The sequence below is a fragment of the Apus apus genome, chromosome 1, assembly GCF_020740795.1.
Source record: "Apus apus isolate bApuApu2 chromosome 1, bApuApu2.pri.cur, whole genome shotgun sequence".
Taxonomy (NCBI): domain Eukaryota; kingdom Metazoa; phylum Chordata; class Aves; order Apodiformes; family Apodidae; genus Apus; species Apus apus.
The window spans coordinates 9,236,837-9,260,776 of NC_067282.1; the positions used below are offsets into that span (position 1 = coordinate 9,236,837).

The 23,940-nt window shown below is 39.5% G+C and overlaps 2 protein-coding genes across 7 annotated transcripts in view; both read left to right on the forward strand.

Annotated features, from left to right (window-relative positions):
• The window catches only part of LOC127385125 (glutamate carboxypeptidase 2-like), a 33,428-nt gene extending 28,373 nt beyond the window's left edge, over positions 1-5,055 (forward strand). For all 3 annotated transcript variants that reach the window (XM_051620526.1, XM_051620549.1, XM_051620536.1), the window contains one exon: positions 227-5,055. In XM_051620526.1, the coding sequence (XP_051476486.1) occupies positions 227-416 (190 nt within the window). In that variant the 3' untranslated portion in view covers positions 417-5,055. The remainder of the gene's footprint in view (positions 1-226) is intronic.
• Positions 5,056-8,599: 3,544 nt separating this feature from the next.
• The window catches only part of LOC127385137 (N-acetylated-alpha-linked acidic dipeptidase 2-like), a 35,465-nt gene continuing 20,124 nt past the window's right edge, over positions 8,600-23,940 (forward strand). For 2 of the 4 annotated variants that reach the window (XM_051620563.1, XM_051620572.1), the window contains exons 1-11: positions 8,600-8,732; positions 10,268-10,379; positions 13,926-14,112; positions 15,514-15,615; positions 17,134-17,259; positions 17,914-18,100; positions 19,203-19,296; positions 20,005-20,103; positions 22,165-22,250; positions 22,828-22,947; positions 23,361-23,443. In XM_051620563.1, coding sequence (XP_051476523.1) covers positions 8,651-8,732; positions 10,268-10,379; positions 13,926-14,112; positions 15,514-15,615; positions 17,134-17,259; positions 17,914-18,100; positions 19,203-19,296; positions 20,005-20,103; positions 22,165-22,250; positions 22,828-22,947; positions 23,361-23,443 — 1,278 coding nt within the window. In that variant the 5' untranslated portion in view covers positions 8,600-8,650. Of the gene's footprint in view, positions 8,733-10,267; positions 10,380-13,925; positions 14,113-15,513; positions 15,616-17,133; positions 17,260-17,913; positions 18,101-19,202; positions 19,297-20,004; positions 20,104-22,164; positions 22,251-22,827; positions 22,948-23,360; positions 23,444-23,940 lie in introns of those variants that run through there. The other 2 variants (XM_051620583.1, XM_051620592.1) reach the window with 2 other exon arrangements.

The following is a 23,940-nucleotide window of genomic DNA, read 5'->3' on the forward strand; positions in this document are numbered from 1 at the left end:
TCTCAAATCTTCTTAGCTGTAAAGCTTTGGAATTCAAAAAGAATAGTTTAGCTTGTATTATTTTCTTGCTACAAAGATTATAGGTATTATTGCTGCAATAATCTTATTTATTTACAACTTCAGTGTCAGGTATTCAACAGATTATATAGAAACAGATCAGTTTCATTCAGAAAGTTGTTTTCTTTTGCCAATGCATTGATATTGTCTTCCCTCAACTTCCCTACAGACATGTTATCTTTGCTCCAAGCAGCCACAACAAGTATGCAGGAGAATCATTCCCAGGGATCTATGATGCCATGTTTGACATTAAAAACAAAGCTGATCAACATGAAGCCTGGGAAGAAGTGAAGAGGCAAATTTCCATTGCAGCCTTCACTGTGCAGGCAGCTGCAGAGACACTGAAAGAAGCCACATAAGTATCAACAACATCATCATCAACAAAGACTAGGAATGACAGTTTGCAGAAGCCTTAAAAATGGAACATTTAGAAACACTAGGAGGGTTATTAAAAAGAACACAAAATTGAAATAATCTTTTTCTTTGCAAATTATGCACCCAAATGGAATGCATCTAACAATGTTAACAGGATAATGTGCTCCATTTGGAGAGCTGAGCTAGGTTTTAGACAATTTCTGAAGTGAGAGTGAAAAGGTTTCATGTTTTCTCTCAGTTTAATATTCTATGAGTTGGTAACTGCTGGATTTATTTTTAGAGCTTTGAATTTTGCTGGCTTTCTTATTATAGCACTACTCGCAGCTCATTAGGAAACCAAAAGTCATCTCATATTTCTCTCAGTTTCTGACTTTGTTGTTGTTGACTTTTTATTGTTTACCTTGGACTTGCATAATTCTACTCCAAGGTAGCCCTTTCAGGTCTCCTTATACACAAAGAATCATGCATGAAGATGGAAAAACTGTCACATACTGTGTGAGGGATGTATAATGATCACAACAAGATTTGGGCAGCCAGCCCAGAATACTCATTCATGACGTTCTTCTCTTCACATGCTTAGTCTTGCAGCTGTTTGCAAATAAAATTAAGCAAGAAACCTTCTAGTCACTGGGGTAAAAACAAGGCAATACATCTTGTCAGATGTATAATCATTTCACAAAACATGTCTTTTGAGATGAAGACCTACTTTTATTCTTTCATCCAAAATCTACCCCTGTTATGCTTTGTCCATGTCAAGGTATTTTTAATTTGAAGAGAATTAGAAGCAAAGAAAATTCATCATGTCCTTTGTTTGAAAGGATACCAAATTATTACCATCTTAGTAAAGTCTATATTTCTGATTTTGGTGTGCAGCTTACTCTTATGACATTCTGCTCAAAATACTACAGAGGGACAACAGCAATCAGACAGAGAAGAGTCAGTAAAATCAAGTCCCTTCATCTGCCAATCTGCCACCAGAGTATTCCTAGCCTCTTGCACAGCAAACATTTTTTGTAATTTGATCTGCCAGTTTTAGCTGAGGCCTCCATCATGTGTTAGGAGACTGTCCCATTATCTGATGGGTTTCAGTGTCATGGTAGATTTTTTTCTTTTCCTTAAGACCTCATTTTTTTGTAAATATTTCTGCTCTTCACATTAAAACCCTCTAGGCAAGCTACTATAATTAAGTCATTATTTTACTTAGCTGTTGATCTTTCTCATAAAATAATCCCATTTTTCCAGATAATGGGAGCTGCTCTTAACAGTTATTGCTCAGTTATTTTTCCATTTTTATGGAAGTGATTGAAGTAAAACCATGGAGACATTTCTTCCTCCAAATCTAGTTGTGCCAATGGGAGATGTTGCTGTCTCTATTTTGTTGCTGCTGGCTGCTCCACTGCTCCTTTTTGCCAATAGAGTATCCACCTCTGAAAAAATGGCTCAGATTAATTAGATCATCAGTTAGGCTGATCTAGTGGATTTTGTCTGCAGCCATCAAGGGAATGATAACACAAATCTTATTTCAAGTGTTGTTTTGGCTGAGGCAGAGCGATCATTGGTAATCAACATCTTTGACATGGGACCTGTGCTCATCTCTTGTATGAACAGTTTGAAATGTGCTGCTGGACTGCAGACAATGCCATGGTGGAGCAGAGCAGCCAACTCTCACAGCTGGAGTCAGAGTAAATTGTATTCTTACCCTTGATGGACAGCAGCTCCCCAGGGCAGGAGACTGTAATGAATGGAAGAATATCACACAGCCATACAATCACAGGGTTAGAAGAGAACTCAGGAGATCTCTAGTCTAAAATCTCAAAGCAGGGTGAACTTCAAGGTCAGACCAGGTTGCACAGAGTTTTATCAAGTCTAGTCTTGACAGCCTCCAAGGATGGAGACCACATAGCCTCTCTGTGCAACATATTTGTCTGCTTCTCTGCCCTTATGATGAAAAAGTTTTCCTTATATCCAGACAGAACCTCTTGTTTCAGTGTATGACTGTTGTTTCTCATTCTCCTGTCATGCACCACTGAGAAGGCTGGCTGTGCCTTCTTGAGGAACTTCTTGTACATGCTGGGAGATGTGATCTGGTTTGTGTTCCATGCACAGTCCTGTAGTCTCTCTGCTTCACTGGGTGCATTCCTCTTGTAGAAGAGAGGGTCAAAGTTTGCAAGCTGAACTTGTCAGCAATGTAAACTTTATTTTAGCTGGACTCTGATAATGGACACCTGAAGGCCAGGATAACAGAGTCTGACTCAGTGCAGGAAAATATACTACTTCTTTAATCTGGTAGCCAGATACACTGCAGAGGCCATGAGATTGTTGTGGGGGACTGTGCAACTGTCAGAGGTAAATACTGATTTGAAGCTGTAGTTGAGCATTCCCCTGTTGCCATTTTTCCTGCAAGATCTGCCTTTCCCACAGACCATGGCTCTTTGATCTCTCTAGCGACAAGTTCAACCTTTAGTCAAACAACAGGTCAAGCAGGACAACAGTAGCATATCACTCTTGCTGCACATACCAACCTTTGGGGCCCAGTTGCTGAGCAGCTACAAGTGAGAATTTACAAGCCCTGGCATTTGTTCTGTTCATTATGTACTGCTGCTGGGTTTGCTAATTGGCTTCATAGTGTAATTATGCATTCAACAAACAAATGCATGCTAGTTTTGCATTTGACATGGGATCTTTGCCATCTTTTGAGCTTTTCTAGTTTACAAAGGATTTTATTTTTTTTTTAATATATGTAGATATCTGCAAGTTCTGCTGCTTCAGCTGAACCTCACTCTTGTTTTCAGTCTCAACATGTGCAATTCTCACCACTCCTGAGCTCAATATGAGGCCTATGCAGTAACTGGTAGTTTTCTTGGTAGTTTTAAAAATGACATTAATTTGAAGAAGTACTGTGTGTTCAAGGGTTTCTATGTGTTTTGGACCTTTTCTCAGTTTTGTCACCTGGTCTGAGAAAAGAAATCTCTTTTCTTAATAGTTGTGGGGAACAGTTGCAACAGTAATCGTTTCACGTTGCTTTTATTGCATCATTTTTGTGACTGCTTAGGACTGGTTTTATCTCTCCCATCAGCCTCGAGTCATAACTTTGATTAAACTTAGGCTAAGGTTGCTATTTTCAGCACTGAATAAAATATCCAACTATTATCAGAGAACCCATCCCAGCAGTCTCTCATACTGATAATACCTTAGTTCTAGCAGGAAAAAAGGGGAAAAAAAAAACATGTAAAAGAATAGGGTGGCTAAGAGATGTGGGTTTTATTTGGTCAGGAAGTGACTCAAAGAGGATGACTCTTGTAGGATACTGATTGTCTTAACAGCTGTGAGCTCTGACCTTGGCTGCTAAGTGAGATGCTAAGTAACAGCTAAGAGTTAGAGTTTAGCTTGGAGCAGCTTCTTCCACCTCCTCACAGATGTGACACTGCATTCCAGGCATGCAGTTCTTCAGATGTCACCCTGTCAGGCTCATTTTTCTCTGCCTCCAGTTATTCTGAGGAGCATTTGTAAGACATGATACTACAACTTTGGCTTTGTGATTGAGTTATGTGTTTAGGCCATGACCCAAGACTCGGGAAACTATGAGATACTGCATTCCTTATGCTGTATATCTTGGCATTGGTAGTACCAGCAAAGGGGAGAAAGCAGAGGAGGTACAGAAACAAAAAGAAGGAGACAAGAAAGGAGCAGCTAAACGACGCTAAAAAGACCCCTTCACCTCAGTCCAAGCACTGAGGAAAAGGGAAGCTGGTATAGGAGGAGGTAGTTTTATTCCCCCTCCCTTCATTTGGAATGCTTAGCTCCAGCTGCTCTCTGCTGTCTCCCCACATTTTTTAAGAAGCATTTGGATGGCTGCACCCTGCTCATCCTTCCAAAAAGGGAGACAAAACTTCTGTTTTGCCTGGATGACTGGTATTTATTTAGCCTTTACATGCTGTTTTTCTCATCCTCTCAGGAACTGCATAGATGAGATAGCTCAGGGAAACTTGTGCAATGTATCAGCAAGCAATTTTAAATATCTATGTGTAAAATTGATATGATCCAAGAGGGACAGTAAAAATTACTGTGTAGTAATCTCATTCCTTACATTGGCCTCCACAGCAGACCAAGCTGATTCATAGAATAGAATAGTTTGGGGTGGAAGGGGCATCCAAAAGTCATCTAGTCCATCTCCCTGGCAGTGAGCAGGGACATCTTCAACTAGATTAGGTTGCTTAAAGCCCCATCCAACCTGACCTTGAATGTTTCCATGTAGCGAATTAGGCACAGACCTTACTTCTGGTTCAATCAGGAGAAGTTTATTGCAGGTGAAAGTTGGTACAGACGAACATTCCCTCTTGAACACCAGGTGAAAATCCTCCAACATAAATGTGTAAGTGAATCTAGCAAGCCAAGCAACAACTACAGCAGCAGTAGTAATAGCAGCATTATCATTATTAATAGCAGCAATGGTCATTCACCTATTGTTAGTACATCACTTAATTTATACCCTAAGGTTTGTTTTTCTACTGTCTCGCACACTATCTAACCAATCAGTTTCTTGCTCATGCAGTGTTCACGTAAAGATTACATAAGCACTTTACCTATTCATTGGTCAATTAAATCTAAACAAGTGTCCAACAATTATTATAAGTCCATTATTTAATCAGGGAGTCTTTTAATCTTGTGCTCCTTTTATCCTTTTAATTCCTTTTATGGAATTAGTTGCAGAGACAGAAGACATTCCTTATCTCTGTTGAGAAGCAAAGAAGAAGAAACAAAAAGAAACTGCTCAAACGTCTGCATCAATGTTTGGATCAGTCCAGGACATGCAAGATCTCTGCTCTTTTCAACCCACTCAAAATTACCACCTCCAAACATTAAAAAATGGTAGTAATTGTCACCAGGGTAAGATAAAATCCGAAAGCACATAGTTAAGAATAGGTCTGCAAGACAGTGGAATTTCTGCCTGCTCATTTTAATCCCTGCTTAGCCACTTTTATTGTACAGATTCTCACTCTCCTGAGAACACTCTGCAAGCTGCTTTTGCCTCCTGTATTGCAGTTTCACCTGGTCAGAGCAGGAAGACCAATGAGTTTAAGGTTCAGAGTCCCATCTAGAAAGTCTTCTAATTGTGTACCTTAGTGGCATTGAATTATGTAATTACCAATCCCATTGATTAAAATAATAATAAACATAATTGCAGAAAAGCACCAAATGAGGTTTCTTGCCTCTCTGCCTGTGGCCCAGCTTTCCCTTTTCCTGCCCTCTCCCCTGCTCTCTCCCCTGCCCTCTCCCCTGTCCTTTGCTCATCCCTGGGCTCACCTCCACCCTTACAGGCTCAACACACAGCCCTTTTTATGCTCTCCCTGGGCTGGCCATGGCACTGACGCCCCTGTGACACAGCCCCTGTCCACGTTCTCCCTGCTGTGACAGAGCCAGGGCCTGATGGAAGCCCTCACTGCCCAGGGAAAAAGGGCTGTTGCTCTTCAGATTTACTCAAATGCAGAAGGACAGATGATAACTCAGGCCTATGAGGAAAACGGCCAACAAAGCTAAAGCTGCTGTTGTTTCTGTGTGTGGGGGGTTAACCACTTGCCCATGGCTGCAGTCACATCACAGCCCTTCATCACACCCAGCCCATCCCACCTCCCCTTGACCTTCTTGTTGCTGTCACAGCTGGGGTAGGGGGAGGTGGAGCCCAGCATGAAGGTGCAAACACATAAATGTGGTGTCTAAACACTGGGGAGCAATTCAGGTGTTTAACATACTGACCTAGTGTAATTTTGGCTGTCTGAAAGCCTAATATCCCATGAATATACATTAAATTGGCAGAATACTGGACCTGGGAGAAATTCATACCCAGGTGGGATACACAAAGGAATCTGAAATTGCACTAGATATGTATTTTAATTTCAGTTATAGTGCCTGGAACTCCACTGACTCCATTTATGGACAGTTACTTCACAGCTGGCTGCACAGAGAAGGATTCAGTTGTCTGAAAGTGGGCTCTGCAGTATCACTTTAGGGTTGTGGGAAGTCTCATCTGATCTGTAGCCACTACACCAGAACATGCTGCCCTGTTCTTGTCTGCTCTCTGAAGAGGTGTTGGAAACTCCACGAGTTCCCAAATGGTACTGGGCATTTTTCTGTTGGGAACTGAGCACTCTGTGCAGAAAAATTCAAGTGCTTAAAGTTAGATGTCTAGTGCACTTTAGATATCCTAGGGTATCTGGCCTGATCCTAGAAGGCCTCCCATAGATCCTATGTCATATATAGCAGCTCTATGAGATAGAGGACTGGGGAGTGGAGAAGTAAAGTTAAGCTGGAAAAACTGGGTGCAGTGTGGGAGAAGATGTTTTTGTCTTTGTTTCTCACTACCCATGTCTATATTAATTTGCAATAAATTAGATTATTTTTTCCTAAGTTGAGTCTGTTTGGCCCATGATGCTAATGAGCAAATGATGTCCCTATCTTTATCTCAATCCATGAGCTTTTTCATCTTATTTCTTGCCCCTGGCCTGTTGTAGAGGGCATGTGATTCAAGGCATATATTTGATACTGGCTTTTAAACAGAACATAATATATTTCACCAGTGGCCTATCCATGGAATGTAAGAACATGCCTCAACTAATAACTAATAATACTAGGACTGTATTTTAATTGGTAGAAGCCACTTGGTTGCTGCTATTGTTCAACCTCAGCATTGCTGATTTTCTTAACACTTTCAAAAGGTGTAGGCATAGAAATAAATGCATTTCATACTTTCTCACTGTTGCTATTCTTACCTTCTTCCTCCACTGATGTTACCATCATGTGAGGTCTAATTTAGATAGTAATATCCAAAAGTCTTTGTCACTTTACTGTCTATTATGTGCCAGTCCTACACCTGTGGTGCTATATAAATGCTGATAATACATCATTATGCTCATTCTTTTTAAGTTCTGTCAGTGGAATTCCATCTGGTTTGTATATGTCAAGTGAGATGTTGGTGTGAAAAGTCCTTGCTGTTCAGAATTTGTGTTGGCTTATGAGCAGTTGGAAAATCACAGAAAAAAAAGATCTCAAAACTGGACGTGCTTATCATTTGAACTAAGACATCCAGACATATGCCTGAGACAGGGGCTGTGACTGGTGCAGAATACCCACATGCTGTAATTCTTCTCTAATCTCTGAAAAGCCTTAGTGAAATAATTAGGACATTAAACAGTCTATTCAAGTGTTTCTGAATATTTCCAACTCAACCTAGCCTATTGAAGAAAATTTTTATACTTGGAGCACTGGCATTTCTTTCACATGATGTATTTACTTTGGACTCTTGTGGGAGTGAGTGGTAAGAACTCAGATAAAGCATGTCTGGGCTCCCAGAAAACCTTTCCTCCTTTCAGCCAGATAACTGGTCTCAGATGTGCAGGTCCCCAGGTCCAGAAAGATCAGTTTTAGCTTCCACAAAGCTGTGACTGAATTCACCAGCAGGGAGTGATGTGCAGGGCCAGGGTAAGTTTGTACAAAATATGGTGATTCTATGATTTTATTAAAATATCTTGACTATTTCCTGGTCTGAAGTTGTGCTCTTTCCCATGAGATATGGATTGATTTGGCTGAATTGGACTAGGAACACTTGATTCTAAGAACCTTGTAATCCAAAATGTAAAAAGTCAGACAATATAGGAAACAATTCTCCAACTCTTTCCAGTTGCAACTGGATGATGTCTGGATGTGTTCCCATTGGCTAATCTAACTTGTATCCTGAGTTGCTCTAAGTATTCATCACTTGCCAAGGATTAATGTAACCACAGATTACAGAGAGGAGCAATTCAGTGCCTACTTGATAAAGAAAAAAAAAAGTATTTCCCTGCCTCCATTTCATCTCTTGGCCGTTTTCACTAAAACAAATACTGATTGGGATTAAGCCTAAAACAGGAATTTTCATAACCAGAAAGTTCTGATAATTAACAGAAATTAGCCTTTAAAATGGTGCATATTTGTTACAGAGATACACGTCCAGCCACACACAAACTGTTTTGTGGAGCCAGACTAAGAAGTGGAGGTGTTTCATTGCACTCAGAAAATCGTATCATCATCATCATCCAGGGATTAAGGCTGGTTAGGAAGGGCGAGAGCTGAGAATCGCAGAAGCTGGGGCAGCCCCAGGGGCTGAGGGCGGGAGGAGGAGGAGAGAGAGGAGGTGGAAGGCGGCTGCTTGGCTGCGCTCCTCGCTGCTGGCCCCGCTGCCGGTATGGCCAGGAGCAAGGGCACCCTCTGCACATGGCTGGGCTGCCCCGGGCTGCTGGGCTGTTTCTTGCTGGGCTTTCTGGCAGGTGAGTACAGAGACATCGGGGCTCAGCCCACAGCCTTTGCCTTCTACAGATACTTAGGTGTGACTCCTGTCGTGGTTAATTCCCATCAGGGAACTTTTACTGCTTTTTAGGGATGTGATAAAATATTTGTCCTTCTGTTTTACCAAGGGGTTGCTGCTTCTGGCAGTTTAGATGTTTAGAGAGTGAGGAGTATTCCAGCTGCATGCTTCAGCCCCAGACAAGCCCTGGTGAATTGACAGCTTCCCATAACAGGCAGTCAGACATTCAAATAGGAGAGATTAATAGAACAATTTGATCACAAAACCTCCAAGATTACTTTGTATTTGTATTTCCTAATTTTTACTGAAGATCTCTTTAAATGCTCCTATTTGGTTGGTATTTTAAAAATTAAGGGCAGAATGCAAAGGAGGAGGAGTTTTGACTGACACCCAAGAGTGAAGTTGCTGAATTTTCCATCACGTGGAATGAACTGCACTGGAACATCACATTCTTTTCTGCAGTCACTTGCAGCATTTCAATTTAAGTTTAGAATTGCATGTTTGCATCTGTCCTTTTTAAGCTTTTATTGTAGCACATACTTTATGTTGTAGCACATGCATGCTAAAGCATGAAAGAAAAATCCATGAGGGCTATTTAACAGAAAAAAAACCCATTAGTTTGATTTAGGAGATCCCTGAGCTGCAAATCTCTTGTGTTTCTGCTGTTCTTATACAGTTCCCTGAACATCATCCTCTGGCCACGCTCCAAAACACGATACTGGGCAAGATGGACCTTTGGTCATTGTTCTGTTCAGCGTGTTACAAAAATTACATTTAGGTCTAATGGATCATGTGTATTGTGTATGTGGCAGCACATCTACTTAGCTTTGCTATACAATTTTCTCAGTTTGGGATTTTCTAGCTGTAATAGTAAAATGATTTGGGTGGTTTTTAAAGGCAAATTCATGCAGTTGTTATACTCTCTCAGATTTATGGAAACTGAAAAATATTTAACTTCTTAAAGCAGGCCAGGGTCACAGTTAACTTTATTAATTTAATCATTAAATAGACTAACTCCACCTTTCCCCAAATCTGTTACTGTTATAGTGCTGACAGGGTGGCTGATGAGTCCGAGACCTTCACTTTAAAGATGCTTATGCACATATTTTTAAATATATGTATCAATTCAATAAGGGAATTTCAGAATGAGTATCAGTAGTTCAATCCTCCTACTGCAAATGTTTAACTGAGAATTTAAACTATAGTTTAAAATTAATGAGAGTTGAATCTGCCTTAAAAAGGGGGACTGTATTTCCCAGAGACTTAGGATGTACTCTTTTAATTATGTCCTTTTTTGGCAATTCAGTCAATGAAATATATTTTACTTTTCCGTTTCACTTCCATTTTTGAGCCAGCAAACACTGGCAGAGGGTGCTCTAAGCCCTGTTTATCCTTGTGGTTTTAATGAGACTGTTCAGTATTTTAAGTTGCACATGGGCTTAAATACATGAGGACTAGGGTTCTTGCTAAGCAGGAAGCTTTTCAAATGTATTCCAGGATGGTTTACAAAACCAACTGAAAAAAACCCCAACTCTTCAGATGTCGATCAAAATGTGAGACAGAAACTTGTGGCTGAAATGAAAGCAGAAAACATCAAAGAATTCCTTCGGTAAGCCCTCTATGTGTTGGTTTTTGAATAATTTTATGAGCCACAAAAGCCAGAAAGTGGCAACATCAGGAACAGCCTCTGAAAGCAGAGCAGTTAAGATGCTTTGGAAGTATTTGATTTGTACAGCATGTCTGGGGGAAGAAGAAGGGAGAGACTCACAATCCTCCAGTTCCCCCACCTCTATTTTTGAAGTTGCCTTTTTGGAGTGTTGTATTTTTAAGTGTATTTCCCTCAAGCTGCGTTACTGGCACCACTTATTATGCTTTTTTTCATTATGGTTTTCCATAAATTCAAAAGACACCAAGGTCAGGAAGCAATATTTGCCAAAGTTTGTTACCTCTGTGGAAATAAACACCAGGCACCAATACAGATTAGGGGTTGAACTGCTATAAAGCAGCCCCATGGAGAAGGACCTTGTGGTCCTGGTGGACAACAATTTATCCATGGGACAGCAATGTGCCCTTGTGGCCAAGACAGCCAATAGTATTCTGGGATGTGTTAAGAACAGTGTGGCCAGCAAGTCAAGGGAGGTTCTCCTCCCCCTCTACTCTACCTTAGTAAGACCACACCTGAAGTATTGTGTTCAGTTCTGGGCTCCCCAATTCAAGAGGGACAGGGATATACTGGAAAGAGTCCAATGGAGGGCTACAAGGATGATTAATGGACTGGAACATCTGTCTTATGAGGAAAGGCTAAGAGACCTGGGGCTGCTTAGTCTTGAGAAGACTAAGAGGGGACCTTATTAATGTCTACAAATATCTGAAGGGTGGATGTCAATAATAGGGCAATTTCTTTCAGTGGTGCCCTGTGATAGGAAATGGCACCAAGTTACAACACAGGATGTTCCACCTCAACATGAGGAAAATCTTATTTACTGTGAGGGTGACAGACCACTGGAACAGGCTGCCCAGAGAGGTTGTAGAGTCTCCTCTGGAGACTTTCAAGATCCATCTGGACATGTTCCTGTGTGACCTGCCCCAGATGTTCCTGCTGCAGCAGGGGTGTGTGAGTTGATGATCTTCAGAGGTCCCTTCCAACTCCTGTGATTCTGATTTTATGATTATGTGCTGTTAATTGGGTGCTTGAGGTTCTGTTATAGCCATGCACAATGTTTCTGTATGGTTGGTTAAGTTTGGCATGATGTAGTTGTTATTAAATATACTTTTCTGCATTCTAGTGTATCCATGTGGTCCTTTCAAAACATGTAAAGTGCTAGGGATATAGAAATACCCTCTTGTTTTCCATAGAATCACAGAATGGTTTGGGTTGGAAGGGACCTTAAAGATCATCTAGATCCAACCCCACTGCATTGGCAGGGACATCTTACACTAGATCAGGTTGCTCAGAGCCCATCTACCCTACCCTTGTTGTGCTTTGTATTCTGTGCAGTATTGCTTCATGGAGCATTCTTTTGCTTTTCACTCGAAAAGAAAAAAAATCATGACTGTGGACTACAGACAAAAAGTAAACAAACAACTAACCTTTGGTTATTGGTATTTAGCATGTAAGCCAGAAGTTGCATCAGAAACATTGAAGGACTACTGACAAATTTTATCAAAAAGCTTTATTTTCTAACATCAGTTAGCTTTTCAAGTCGATTTCTTGCCCTCAGTAGATCAGAGAGTTCCTGAAGATTATGTTTGAGTCAGAGTCTAGACAATGCAGAGATTGATGACAGCATGAAATAGCTCTGCAATTATGTTAAAGTTTCTTGGCCACAGGGTAGCTGGTTTGTCTGCTTACTTTGATGATGGGCCAAATGCTTCATACTGTTTGTTTTTGTGGTTTGTTTGGGTTTTCCCCTCCCCCCAAATTCCAATAAAAAGCAGAAAATGCAGAAAAATTATCTTAATAAACTATCTAAAAAGTTTGTTAGAAACATAAAAAATAGGGACTTGAGAATTTTGATCCATATTCTTAGTTTTTAAAACTACTCAATCTGCTTTTATCAATTGAGGAAAACAAACTCTAAGTCTCAGAAAATGCAGACACCTAGACTTTAGCACTGAATCATAGCTCTGGAAAGGATGAAACTGGAAGTATAAAATTTAAAAAATGCATCATATGTTGTCGAGTATATTTATCCTAATGGCGTATGTAGTATTTAGACTAGAGTACTTAAGGAATCAAAAGATAATGAAAATACCTAGAGAACTAAAGTGCAAGAAGAAAAGAGGTAACAAACTTGGGCAAATTTTGCTTCCAGACCTTCATGTATACCTGCACAGCTTAAAGAGAGGAAGAGATAGCAGCAGAGAGCAGAGGGCTCTGGTCTACAAAGAGAATCTAGATGCATTCAAATCCAGGGAGCCAGGTGGGATTGGATTCACATGAAAGACCTGCAAGTTATAACCACAAGACTGCTGCCAATGAGAAGCTCCAGTGATTAAAGGAGGTCCCTGGTGGCTGAAAAAGGCTGATGCTGTGCCCATCTTTAAGTAAGGCAAGAAGGACAACCTAGGGGGCACTGTGGGCAGGTCAGCTTCACTTCACTCCCTGGAAGGGTGACCAAACATCCTTCTGGAATTTTTTTTCCCCTATGTTTTTATATGATCACCCTTACTAGGGTGATTGTCTTCTCTGAGGAAATGACTGGCTGTGTGTATCAGTGGAGATGTTACCTCAGCTGTTACATCCTTGACTTTAACAAGGTTTTGAACACTGTCTTCCACAATATTCTCATTTGAAAGCAGAGGGAGCTCACGCTGAAGCACATATTGATGCATGGGTTGAAAATAGTCGGAACGGGCAGGTTGAAGAGGTACTGATCATGGTCTTTGGCACTACCAATTTATGATAATTAAGAGTATCTGACATCCCTGAGGCAGACATTAACAAGTAGCCTGTTGGGAATTCAAAGCTGGTGCCTCTTACCTGGTTGACTGATCAGCATTCACCATAAGTCATTTGTTCAGTGGGGCAAACAAACTCTAGACAGATTTGTGAAGGGTTGCCCAGAGGGGCTGGATATTATTTCTGACTTTTATCACCATTAAGTGTTATATCTGATCTGGATGTAAATGCTATTAAGAAGACTTTTATTATTCAAGATTTTAATTAAGAAAAAAATAATAAATAAATATGTGCAGATGATTTGACATAAAGATTTTCAAATAAAACACATTGGTATATGTCATGGCAACAATGTACAAACCCATCAACAGATACCACAATTATCTGGAAGGGGTCCTTTCTGAGTGTGTAGCTTTTCTGTATCTATTTCTGCTCCTTGCATACTGTTCATATTATTTTGTTGAATGTCTGTGATTTTCATTGCTTGTGTGTAGATATGTAGAATTCCTGTTATTCGAAGAGAATGGTTCAGCTGACTACCATGAAGGTCTTAGGAAAAATCCTCTGCTCTGGCTACATTTTGTGCTTATGCTGATGCAGACACTGATAAACAATGATGTTATACTGCTCAGACTTTAGGACCTTACTTCCTATGCATGTAGCTTGAAGATGAGCTTTATACACACTGATCTGAGTTCACTATTGTGCCTCTCTGCATTTGCTGCGTGCTAGTGATTTTCTGTTTTATTCTAGCTCATTTACCAAGTTGCCTCACCTCGCAGGAACTGAACAGAATCTTCTTCTTGCCAAACAAATTCAAGGCCAATGGAAAGAATTTGGACTAGATTCAGCAGAGCTTGTTCATTATGATGTGCTTCTTTCATACCCAAATGAAAAGCAGCCAAACTACATCTCAGTAATTGATGATCAAGGGAATGAGGTGATTTTTTAATGATTAAACTACACTTATGTAAGACTTCTTTAAAGAAACAGTGTTTTACTCTGTTTTCCACCCACTCATCACTCATGCTTTATAATATGATTAAAAAATCCAGTGCAAAGGGAACTCATATTTAGAAATAGCTTCCCAGACTGTGCAGCAGAGTGGCTGAAATATCACTGTCTCTTACAGTAGACAGAGGATGTGTGGAGAGGCTGTGATTAACACCAGTAGACTGCAAGGTGTAAGAATGTCCATAGTGCTTCAGATTAAGGATAAATCTTGGCCAGTGTGCTGCTTTCAGAAACAGCCTTAAGAGGACACACAGGGAAATTTAGGAACAAAAACATGTATTGAAGTCATCCAATTTTTCCAGTGTCTAGCTTTTTTCAGCTCAAGAGTACTCTGAGCATGGTGCAATTAGTCTCTTCAGGAATCCTCATTAGATCTCTTTTCCAAATATGTATCCAGTTAGTGACTGTCATTAGATCTCTCTTCCAAGTAACTACCCAAACCCTGCTTGAACATCTGTACCATTTTTGTTTCCACAACATGCTGGGCTCAGGAACATCACATAGGCACTATTCACTGGATGAAGTACTGCTTTGTTTCATTTCTTTGAACCTGATCCTACTGGCTTCCTATGTTGTCTCCTCAATTAGTATTGGAAGTCATAATCAACAGCCAGTCTGCAGTCACCTTCTCCATTTTGTATACTCAGGGGAATATAGAATTAGATGCAGAGTCTGACAATGTACCAGAATGAGGAGAGGAGATGGGACTGCTAGAGAAGCATTTTAGCACATAGGTAGGGAGGAAGCGCCCCCGTAGAAACTAAGGAAAATGTGCTCAGGGATGGCATAAGCTTAGAGGTGAAAGAATGGAGAAATTCTTCTAGAAGCTTCATAACAGTCTGTCAGGTATGAATCTTTCCAGGTGAGAAAGAGTGTACATGAACCTTGAGGCAACTTGGGTGTTACAATAAAAAGCAGCACATTTAACTGGAGCGTAACTAGCAAAGAGGTGAAGAGAAGAGTAATAATACACGTAGGAGTAATCTCAAAAAATACCTGTGGTGGCATGGATGAACTGTGTCTTTTTATTGTCAACACCACTGGGCAATTTTCAGCTACTTCTTTGCTTAAGTTCATGCAGTGACTGATGAGCATCTTATGACAAGCGATCTATGTCTCTATAGTCAGTCACATCTGCATTCTGTTATAAAAATTCAGCTATGTATCCCAACTGGTTTTTGTTTGAACTTGTTCTTGCTAGTTAGAATTGTGGTTTTTGCTAACACTTTATGGTAACTAGCCTATTGTTTGCAATAAGCAAGCTTAGTGTACAAACTTGTACCTGGAGGTAGAATTTTGACCAAAGACTTCTGTTATTTATTGATAGATTTTCAATACATCATTGTTTGAACCACCTCCAACAGGATATGAAAATGTTACTGATATCCTGCCACCATATAATGCTTTTTCAGCCCAGGGAGTGCCAGAGGTAAGAAAATAATTATATAAGAGTACTATTAGCTGAAGTAATATTTTGCAAAACCCTTGCTGGGTTAGATCGTTCCAGCTTCTCAAAATATTTCTTGTAGTAGTTTTAATTTACCATTAGTATAAGAGAATACAGGCCACATATCGTGTGAAGGGTAGAAGTCTCCTTATATGAAAAAAAAGGCTTTATCAAGGTGCTAGAATTCTGATTCCCATAATAAGTGAAAAGCTTTTATCTTTATGAAAAATGTTGGATACATCTCAGGTTACTCCACATTATTGGGTCATATAGAAAGGACTTACTTAAGTAGAAATAGCAATATATAAATAATTTATTAAGACATTTTGGATTAAGTAAATGTCTTATAGTACTTTCAACAAGGCCAAATGTTGGGTCCTGCACTTTGGCCACAACAAGCCCTGGCAGCACTACAGGCTGGAGAGCTGCCCAGAAGAGAGGAACCTGAGGGTGCTGATTGACAGCAGCTGAACATGAGCCAGCAGTGTGCCCAGGTGGCCAAGAAGGCCAACACCATCCTGGCCTGCATCGGGAAGAGTGTGGCCAGCAGGACCAGACAGATGATCCTGCCCCTCTACTCAGCCTTGGTGAGGCTGCACCTCGAGCACTGTGTGCAGTTTTGGGCACTGCAGGATAGGAAGGACATTGAGGTGCTGGAGAGGGTGCAGAGAAGGGCAACTAGGCTGATAAGGGGTCTGGAGAACAGTTTTTCTGAGGAGAGGCTGAGGGAGCTGGGGCTGTTCAGCCTGGAGAAGAGAAGGCAGAGGGGAGACCTCATCACCCTCTACAACTACCTGAAAGGAGGCTGTAGGGAGGTGGGTGTTGGACTCTTCTCCCAAGTAAATAATGACTGGACCAGAGGAAATGGCTGGAAGTTGTGGCAGGGGAAGTTCAGATTGAATATTAGGAAGAATATCTAAACTAAGTGGTCAGTAACTGGAACAGGCTGCCCAGGGAGGTGGTAGAGCTACCATCCATGGAGGTCAAGAAACATGTAAATGTGGCATTTCAGGGGATGCTCTAGAGGCTGAGGTTGTAGAGGGATTTTTTGTGGGTGTTTTCTGGTGGAGTGTGTGGTTGGTTGTGTTTGTTTGCGGTTTTTTCTGTGTTGATAGTTGGACTCAGTGATCTCAGAGGCACTTTCCAACCATGAGGATTCTGTGATCGTGAGTGTTTGTGCGTACGAGGAATACCACAATTTTTTTATGGCTACAGAACTTTGTCAGTTTAGCAAAGTACATTGGTTTGTTTTCCAGCTTCAGTATATACGACAGGTCTGCTTTAAGTGCAGGGCAATATAAAAAAGTCAGAAGTTTGAGCCAAGACCTCCTATAGAGTATTGTGAAAATATTTTGGGTTTATGGGTACTCATTCTCATTTGTAGAAATGCATAAAAATAACTATGTCATACATAGTACATAAAACTGTGTACTTCTGAAAAAAAAGACTGATTTTTTTTTAGTGACCTGTTGCCATGAAAGTGCTTTCCTTTCTGTCCAGGCAGATCTGATATACGTGAATTACGGCCGCACTGAAGACTTTTTTAAGTTGGAACGTGAAATGGGAATTAACTGTACAGGAAAGATTGTCATTGCCAGATATGGGAAAATCTTCAGAGGAAACAAAGTAAGGGTTGTGTTTTATTTTTCTCTCTGTGGGTCAGACACTGTTCATGGTAGAGCTGGCAGGAGCTCTAAATTGGAGCATTTGAGCAGAAGGAATCCTGCAATGTATCTGTTGTGATTTCATTCTAAGAATAACTTCTAAAACACTAGAAATAGATGAATGTATTGATATCCTGACACTGAGATAACTACAAACTTCTGTGACAGTTCTTGCAAGAGATTGGTTTGGGGAACTGAGTAGTTTATTGAGCCAAGGCTTTTAATACTTTTAATCTATAGAACTGTGATATTTTGAAGAAGTATTTGGCAAGGAATCTGGTGAGCAGAGACTGAATAACTAGCTCTTCTGACTTTAGACAACTGACAAAATGTATGGTATTTGGTCAGTGGGTATAGCAGACAGTTTTTGTGCCTCAGTTTTATGTCCTGTGCTTTTATTTTATATCCTTGAGCTATGACTAAAGGTGTGACACAAATAATGAACAGACTGTGTTTGACTGCGGTTTGTTCTTCTGCTGAGCCTGGGGTCATTTCCTCTCTTCCATGTATACAACTTCTAAAGCTACCTCTCCATGGAAGTAAATTGCAACATTCATATTTATTACTGCATTAAAAAAAAAGCAAAATAATTTCTTAAAAGCACATAATTTCACAGGTTAAAAATGCCATGTTATCAGGAGCCCAAGGGATCATACTTTATTCAGACCCTGCTGACTACTGTGCTCCAGGAGTAGATGCTTATCCACAAGGCTGGAACATTCCAGGCAAAGGAGTCCAGCGTGGGAATGTGTTAAATTTGAATGGAGCTGGAGACCCTCTAACACCAGGTTATCCTGCAAAAGGTGAGAGAAAGATCTGTTCCCTGGGCCATCAAGTCCTTTATAAACTGGTGCTGGAATTTATTGTGGCACTAGAAATCAAACTATTTTCAGTACAGATGCAAAGAAAAAAGCTGCTTAAAATTATTTTTAGCAGTAGCTAATTTTCCTATTGCAGACTAAATTCTACCTGTATGTCATGTCAACTAGTTATTGAGTTAGGCAAAGAAAGTAAGTTTTTAGGAAAATCTTGTTCTATGATTTCAGCTTTGTAACTCTTAGAATAGCAGGACATGTAGGTTTACAGGCTGTGAAGCAGTAGGAAATGGCTGAGAAATTACAGCCATTTTTAAATATCAGTGTTTCTCAAGAGAACCAGTTTAAACTATATTATAGTCTACCTTCAAAGAGTAGTAGTTTTGCTTGGAGGTATGTTTCCTTGCTGATCCTGAATTCCAAACAGAAAAACAATTTAAAATCCTCTGTACAGGTAGTAAAATTTCTGTATTAAAAGTAACAGTAGCCTGGAGTCTTTCAAAACTTGACATCATGTGCTTGGCTTGTCCCTGTGGACATCCTGGACTCAGTCTGAACTAAAGTGCCTACCGGTCCTGTCTGCTAATAGGCTGGCAACACAGGGGTGCTTCTGGAAAGCTCACTGGCTTGTATGACCATTGTTGAGGTCATAGGACAACACCTTACTGAAAAAAACAGGATAGATTGTGTGTGCTTGGCCCACCAGATATTGACTGTCTTTGATAGAGTTTAATGCATCTGTGGATGTCTTCTGTAGCTTGTCTACAGGTTGCATGGGGACAACTTCACCTCACACACCAGCTTAGTTATGCCAGTCAGCTTTGAGGAGATATAATAATATGGATGGACAAGAAATCTAACCTCGGATCAAATATGGGGACTTCTCTTCCACAGCTCAGCAGATGCAATATTGGCTTTGTGGCTCTGTCATTACATTTTGCTTTCCAAGAAGCAATATCTAAGAAAAGATGTAAATTTTTAAAAATGATGCATGCTTGTGGCTACTGTGTGACTGCACCGTTCAAAAGTATTTTCAGTTTGGCAAAAGTTGCTAAGAACACTGTAAACTTTTTTTGTTCTGGTTTCTCAGAATATACTTTCAGGTATAAGGTTAATGAAGGTGTAGGGATTCCCAAAATCCCAGTTCATCCCATTGGATTTCATGATGCAGAAGTATTATTACGGTGAGTATACATCAATCCTCCTCACCAGAAGTCAGTATTCACAAATGTGCAGTAATTTTTATTTATATTAAGTTGGCAAAGGGAGCCACAAGGATGGTCAGAGGACTGGAGGACCTGCCACATGAGGAGAGGCTGAGAAAACTGGGTTTGTTCAGCCTTGAGAAGAGAAGGGTCAAGGGAGACCTTATTACCATGTTCCAGTACTTAAGGGGCGGCTGCCAAGAGGATGGACACTTCCTATTTACAAGGAGTCACATGGAAAGACAAGGGGTCATGGGCACACGTTGCTCTTGGGGAAATTCCAATTGGACACAAGAAGTGAATTTTTCACCATGAGGGCAGTCAAACCTTGGAATAGTCTCCCAAGGGAAGTGGTAGATTTGACAGTTTTAATTCTCAGCTTGACAGGGTGCTGAGCCATCACATATAAACTATAGTATTAACTAAAAAGGTTGGACCAGATGATTCTTGAGGTTCCTTCCAACCTGGCATTCTATGAGTCTGTAATTCTATACTGTGACTTATGGTTATTGCTCTTTTGTAGCAGTATGTGCTTCAGAAAATACAGAGAATTCAAAGCAGTCTGGTTTTGGCATATGTTTTTAAGGAATTTGTAAACCTACCTTGTTTTAGGTACAGTAATCATTGTGGGAACTTAAAGGTTTAGCCTACTGGTCAACTACATTTCTCTTGGTTTTCATTTAACAGTGAAATGGGAGGACCTGCAGCTCCAGACAGCAGCTGGAAGGGAAGTCTCAATGTATCTTACAACATAGGGCCAGGATTTGCAGGAAACTTTTCTACAAGGTCTGTTTCAACACTTGCCTATTTATAAAATACTGAAAAACAATCTCAGCAAGAGAAACATGGTGAAGCAACACATCTAGAGATATTCTGGAGAAATTTCCTTCCTTCTGAATAGGCAGCACTTCGTGATTATCATAATTTGCAAAGGAACAATAAAAAAACTATGGTTTTGCTCAGTGTCAATGGATAGACAGATGCAGAGTGTACAGGTTCAGCCCTGTCATTCCAAATTTCAGCCTTACTTTAGGGTTCAGGCATTGTTTCACTGGTTGTCACAGAACAAATCAGGACATTGGTCCTTTTAAAAATGGCTATATAGTTGTATGTAGACATTTTTTAATACTATTGAATTAACCCTAAACTTCCTTCTCTCTTCAAGCTTTGGTCTTTCTGTTTCGATGACCAAGGTCACAACAGGACAACCAGCATGTAGTGATCCAACAATTCAGTAGTTCTCTTCTATGCATTTTTCCCTTGTCCACTGGAAGCCTCCCAGGATTTCTGTGAACTTAGAGCTACAAAGTGTGGAAATTATATGGGAGTCCATCCACTGCTTCCCAGAGATGGCAGGCCCCACTCTTGAAAGCCCTGGACAGTAAGAGGATGGAAGAGCACAAAGTACATGTAATTACTGATTTTTTTGGGAGGAACTGGCCTTTGACCAGTTGAATTAGGAATAATATGTTTGTGGTTTACATGTATGCAGCTCTAATAGACAAATGGATAACAGACAAGGATTTTACTGTCAGGGACTGTCATAGCATCCCTTCTTGTTTATTACTGATAATCTAGATAAAGCTAAAGATCACTTCTCTTTAGGAATAGGTAACATAAAAATAGTTTTAGTTTACATACACTTTTATGCTACAAGGAGCAGAGAGCAATGACGAGTGTGTAAAAATGATATATCATCACTGCTCTACCTCTGGCAAAACAAGAGTCTGTCTGAATATACAACTTTATAAAGACTTCCTTCATTATTATTCTTTTTTCTTCTTCTTTAACACTAGCTGAAAATAAATAAAGGAGGAAAACAAATAAGGAAACCTATCTGACATGTTTATTGTGCTGTCTGGAATGTCTTAAAGAGCAACAGTGAGGAAAGAAAATATGATTCATACACAAAACATACACATGGAAAATAGTTTTTAATGAATTTTTAAATGTCTTCCTACTTGTAGAGGTACAGTTTTTCTAAAAAATATGGGCTAATCCTACATATGCCTCTCTCTTAGCATCTCCATATCAAAGTGAACATTTTGAGTCAATGTAGAAAGTCAGTTGTACATGGAAAGTGTGCAAATAAAGGCCTAATCAAGGCACTGGTGCCAACTATTTTCTGGGCAAAGATCCATTACCCATCCTGAAGGAGGTTTTGATTTTGACAGCTATGCAGATTTGCTGCTGAAGAGAACTTCACATGTGAACCTTTTAGGGTTTTAGGGTTTTGCCAGACACACAGAAAAAAGCATTGTTTGATGTTTCTTCTACAGGTTAGGAAGGACTGAATAATACATTACTTTTAGCTCTTCTAATAACTGTATTTCATTTTTATAAAATTTCACAAGTGGTTTTACTGACAAATTAGATCTGCTGATTTCAGTTTATTCCTGGATTAATATTTCTGATTATCTTCTTTCCAGATTCTATCTGATTACATGGAATTGTGCTACCAAACCAAATTATGCTAAAACCAAAGTATATTCTTTATAAACATATGCATATCCACTATATAATTTTAATATTATATACTTTAATATTGTAATACATGTAGATGTATTTTTAATTACTGTATATGATTTTTAGTCTATTACTCTTATACATAATTATCAAATTGACTGCTATAAATAGCAATTCAATGAATTCTGTAAATGCTTGGAAGTTTATAGATTAGCCACTTCATAGGGTTTCTTCTAAGGCACTTTTCTGTCAGCAGGTTAACCTCAAATAAAAAATGGGTCACTGATACAGCATGACAGGTCAGATCAGTGCTGAACTTATGTTGACTTTTTGTTGCCTTCTCAGTCAGACATAGTGACTCCATGCTGCTTTTCATTTCAGAAAACTCAGAATGCATGTTCATACAAACAATAAAATAACACGAATTTACAACGTCATTGGGACCCTCAGAGGAGCAGTGGAACCAGGTGAGCATCAGTGCCTGAGGACTTTAATGTCTTTATTGTGTTGTGTTTGGTGAAATTGTTCTCACTTTGCAAGAAGCTTCAAATTTTAGATAGCCTGATAATGAGGTATCAGAGAAACCTTTAGTAGTTCTGTCCCTCCCATCACACTTTTTCTCATTGGCGTTCCCAAGAATTCAGTTGAATGAGAATGCTAGAATGATACCTGTCAGAGAATTTTTTTATAATCCTCTCATTTTACAGTAAGATTCCCTTTACATCATTTGTACATTTTGCCTTCTCAAAAATTAACACAATGCAAAGTACAGAAAATTAGTGATGGTTTAAGACCTCAACATACTGTTCTTGATGCTTAGTAGCAGGCCATATACAGGGAAGACTTTAAAGTGGAAAAATATGTATAAAATATTTCTTGTCTTCATTCTTATACTTCAATAGAGTAAGTGAATGTTTGCAGGTTACCTTAAAAAACTTTTAATACATTTATTTCATTTGACAAAAGAAGGGATGCAATAAAGGGAAATACAGATAACCTAAATGCATTTGTGCTTTAAGACTGACATTTTGTATTTTTTTCCAGACAGATATATTATTTTAGGAGGTCATAGAGACTCTTGGGTGTTTGGTGGTATCGATCCAACTACAGGTGCAGCTGTTCTGCAAGAGGTTGTACGGAGTTTTGGTAAAATGAAGCTGGAAGGTAACTTACTAATTACGGACACAAAATGATGGATATGGAAAACATGAGCTTTTAGGGACTTAGTTGAATGTTCCCATACACTTATTTAACTTTTTACCTCTACAGAAAGTTGTGTTTCTCCCTATGGAAGATGTAAATTCGTTGAAGAGGTGCATATGTAGCATTGCATCTTAATTGGCTGAATTTATTCCCTCACATCTCTCCTTACAGAGATAGTACCCTCTTAGTTGTATGGAATGAAAATACTACATTAAGAAGAAATGTCTCTGCAATAATATGTTTCTCTAAGGAATTTAGAGAGGATTTTCCAACTACTGTATCAATGAATTGCTATTTTTTAAAAGTGATTTCAATTAACTGTGGTGATCTTTCACTAGACTTTCTAACTTTAATTTTCAACCATGTGATTGCAGGTTGGAGACCTAAGAGAACTATCATCTTTGCTAGCTGGGATGCAGAAGAATTTGGATTATTGGGTTCCACAGAATGGGCTGAGGTAAATACAAAATAGTGTAAAGAAGGCAAAATTTGAAGGCCTGTTGCAGGCAGTTGCTGTACCTAGTGGCATCTGTTCCTAGACTGCAATCAATAGCTTCAAGGTAAAATTGGAGCACAAAAGACTCCTTCAGGTGCAGTGAGGCCTTCATATAATGATACAAATTACTTACCTAAAATCTTACAACATAAGTACACTTACTCTTCTAAGATTTAAAAATCTACCTTGATTCAAAGCTCATGTCCCTCAGTGATGTCTATATGAGGGCCTCACTGGAAATCTATCCCTTCAATTAACTGAATGATAGTATTTTATATAACTTAAATTGGTTTATTTTCTAACTTTCTATTTGAGAAATTCTGTAGTTGCTACAAACTTAAGTCCAGATCATGCTTTTAAAGTCTATAAAGTTAAATATCTGAATCTTTTTGGTTCAGTTTACTGGCATGTATTTCAGTAAACCACAAAATTACATACCAAAATGACACATCAGAGGA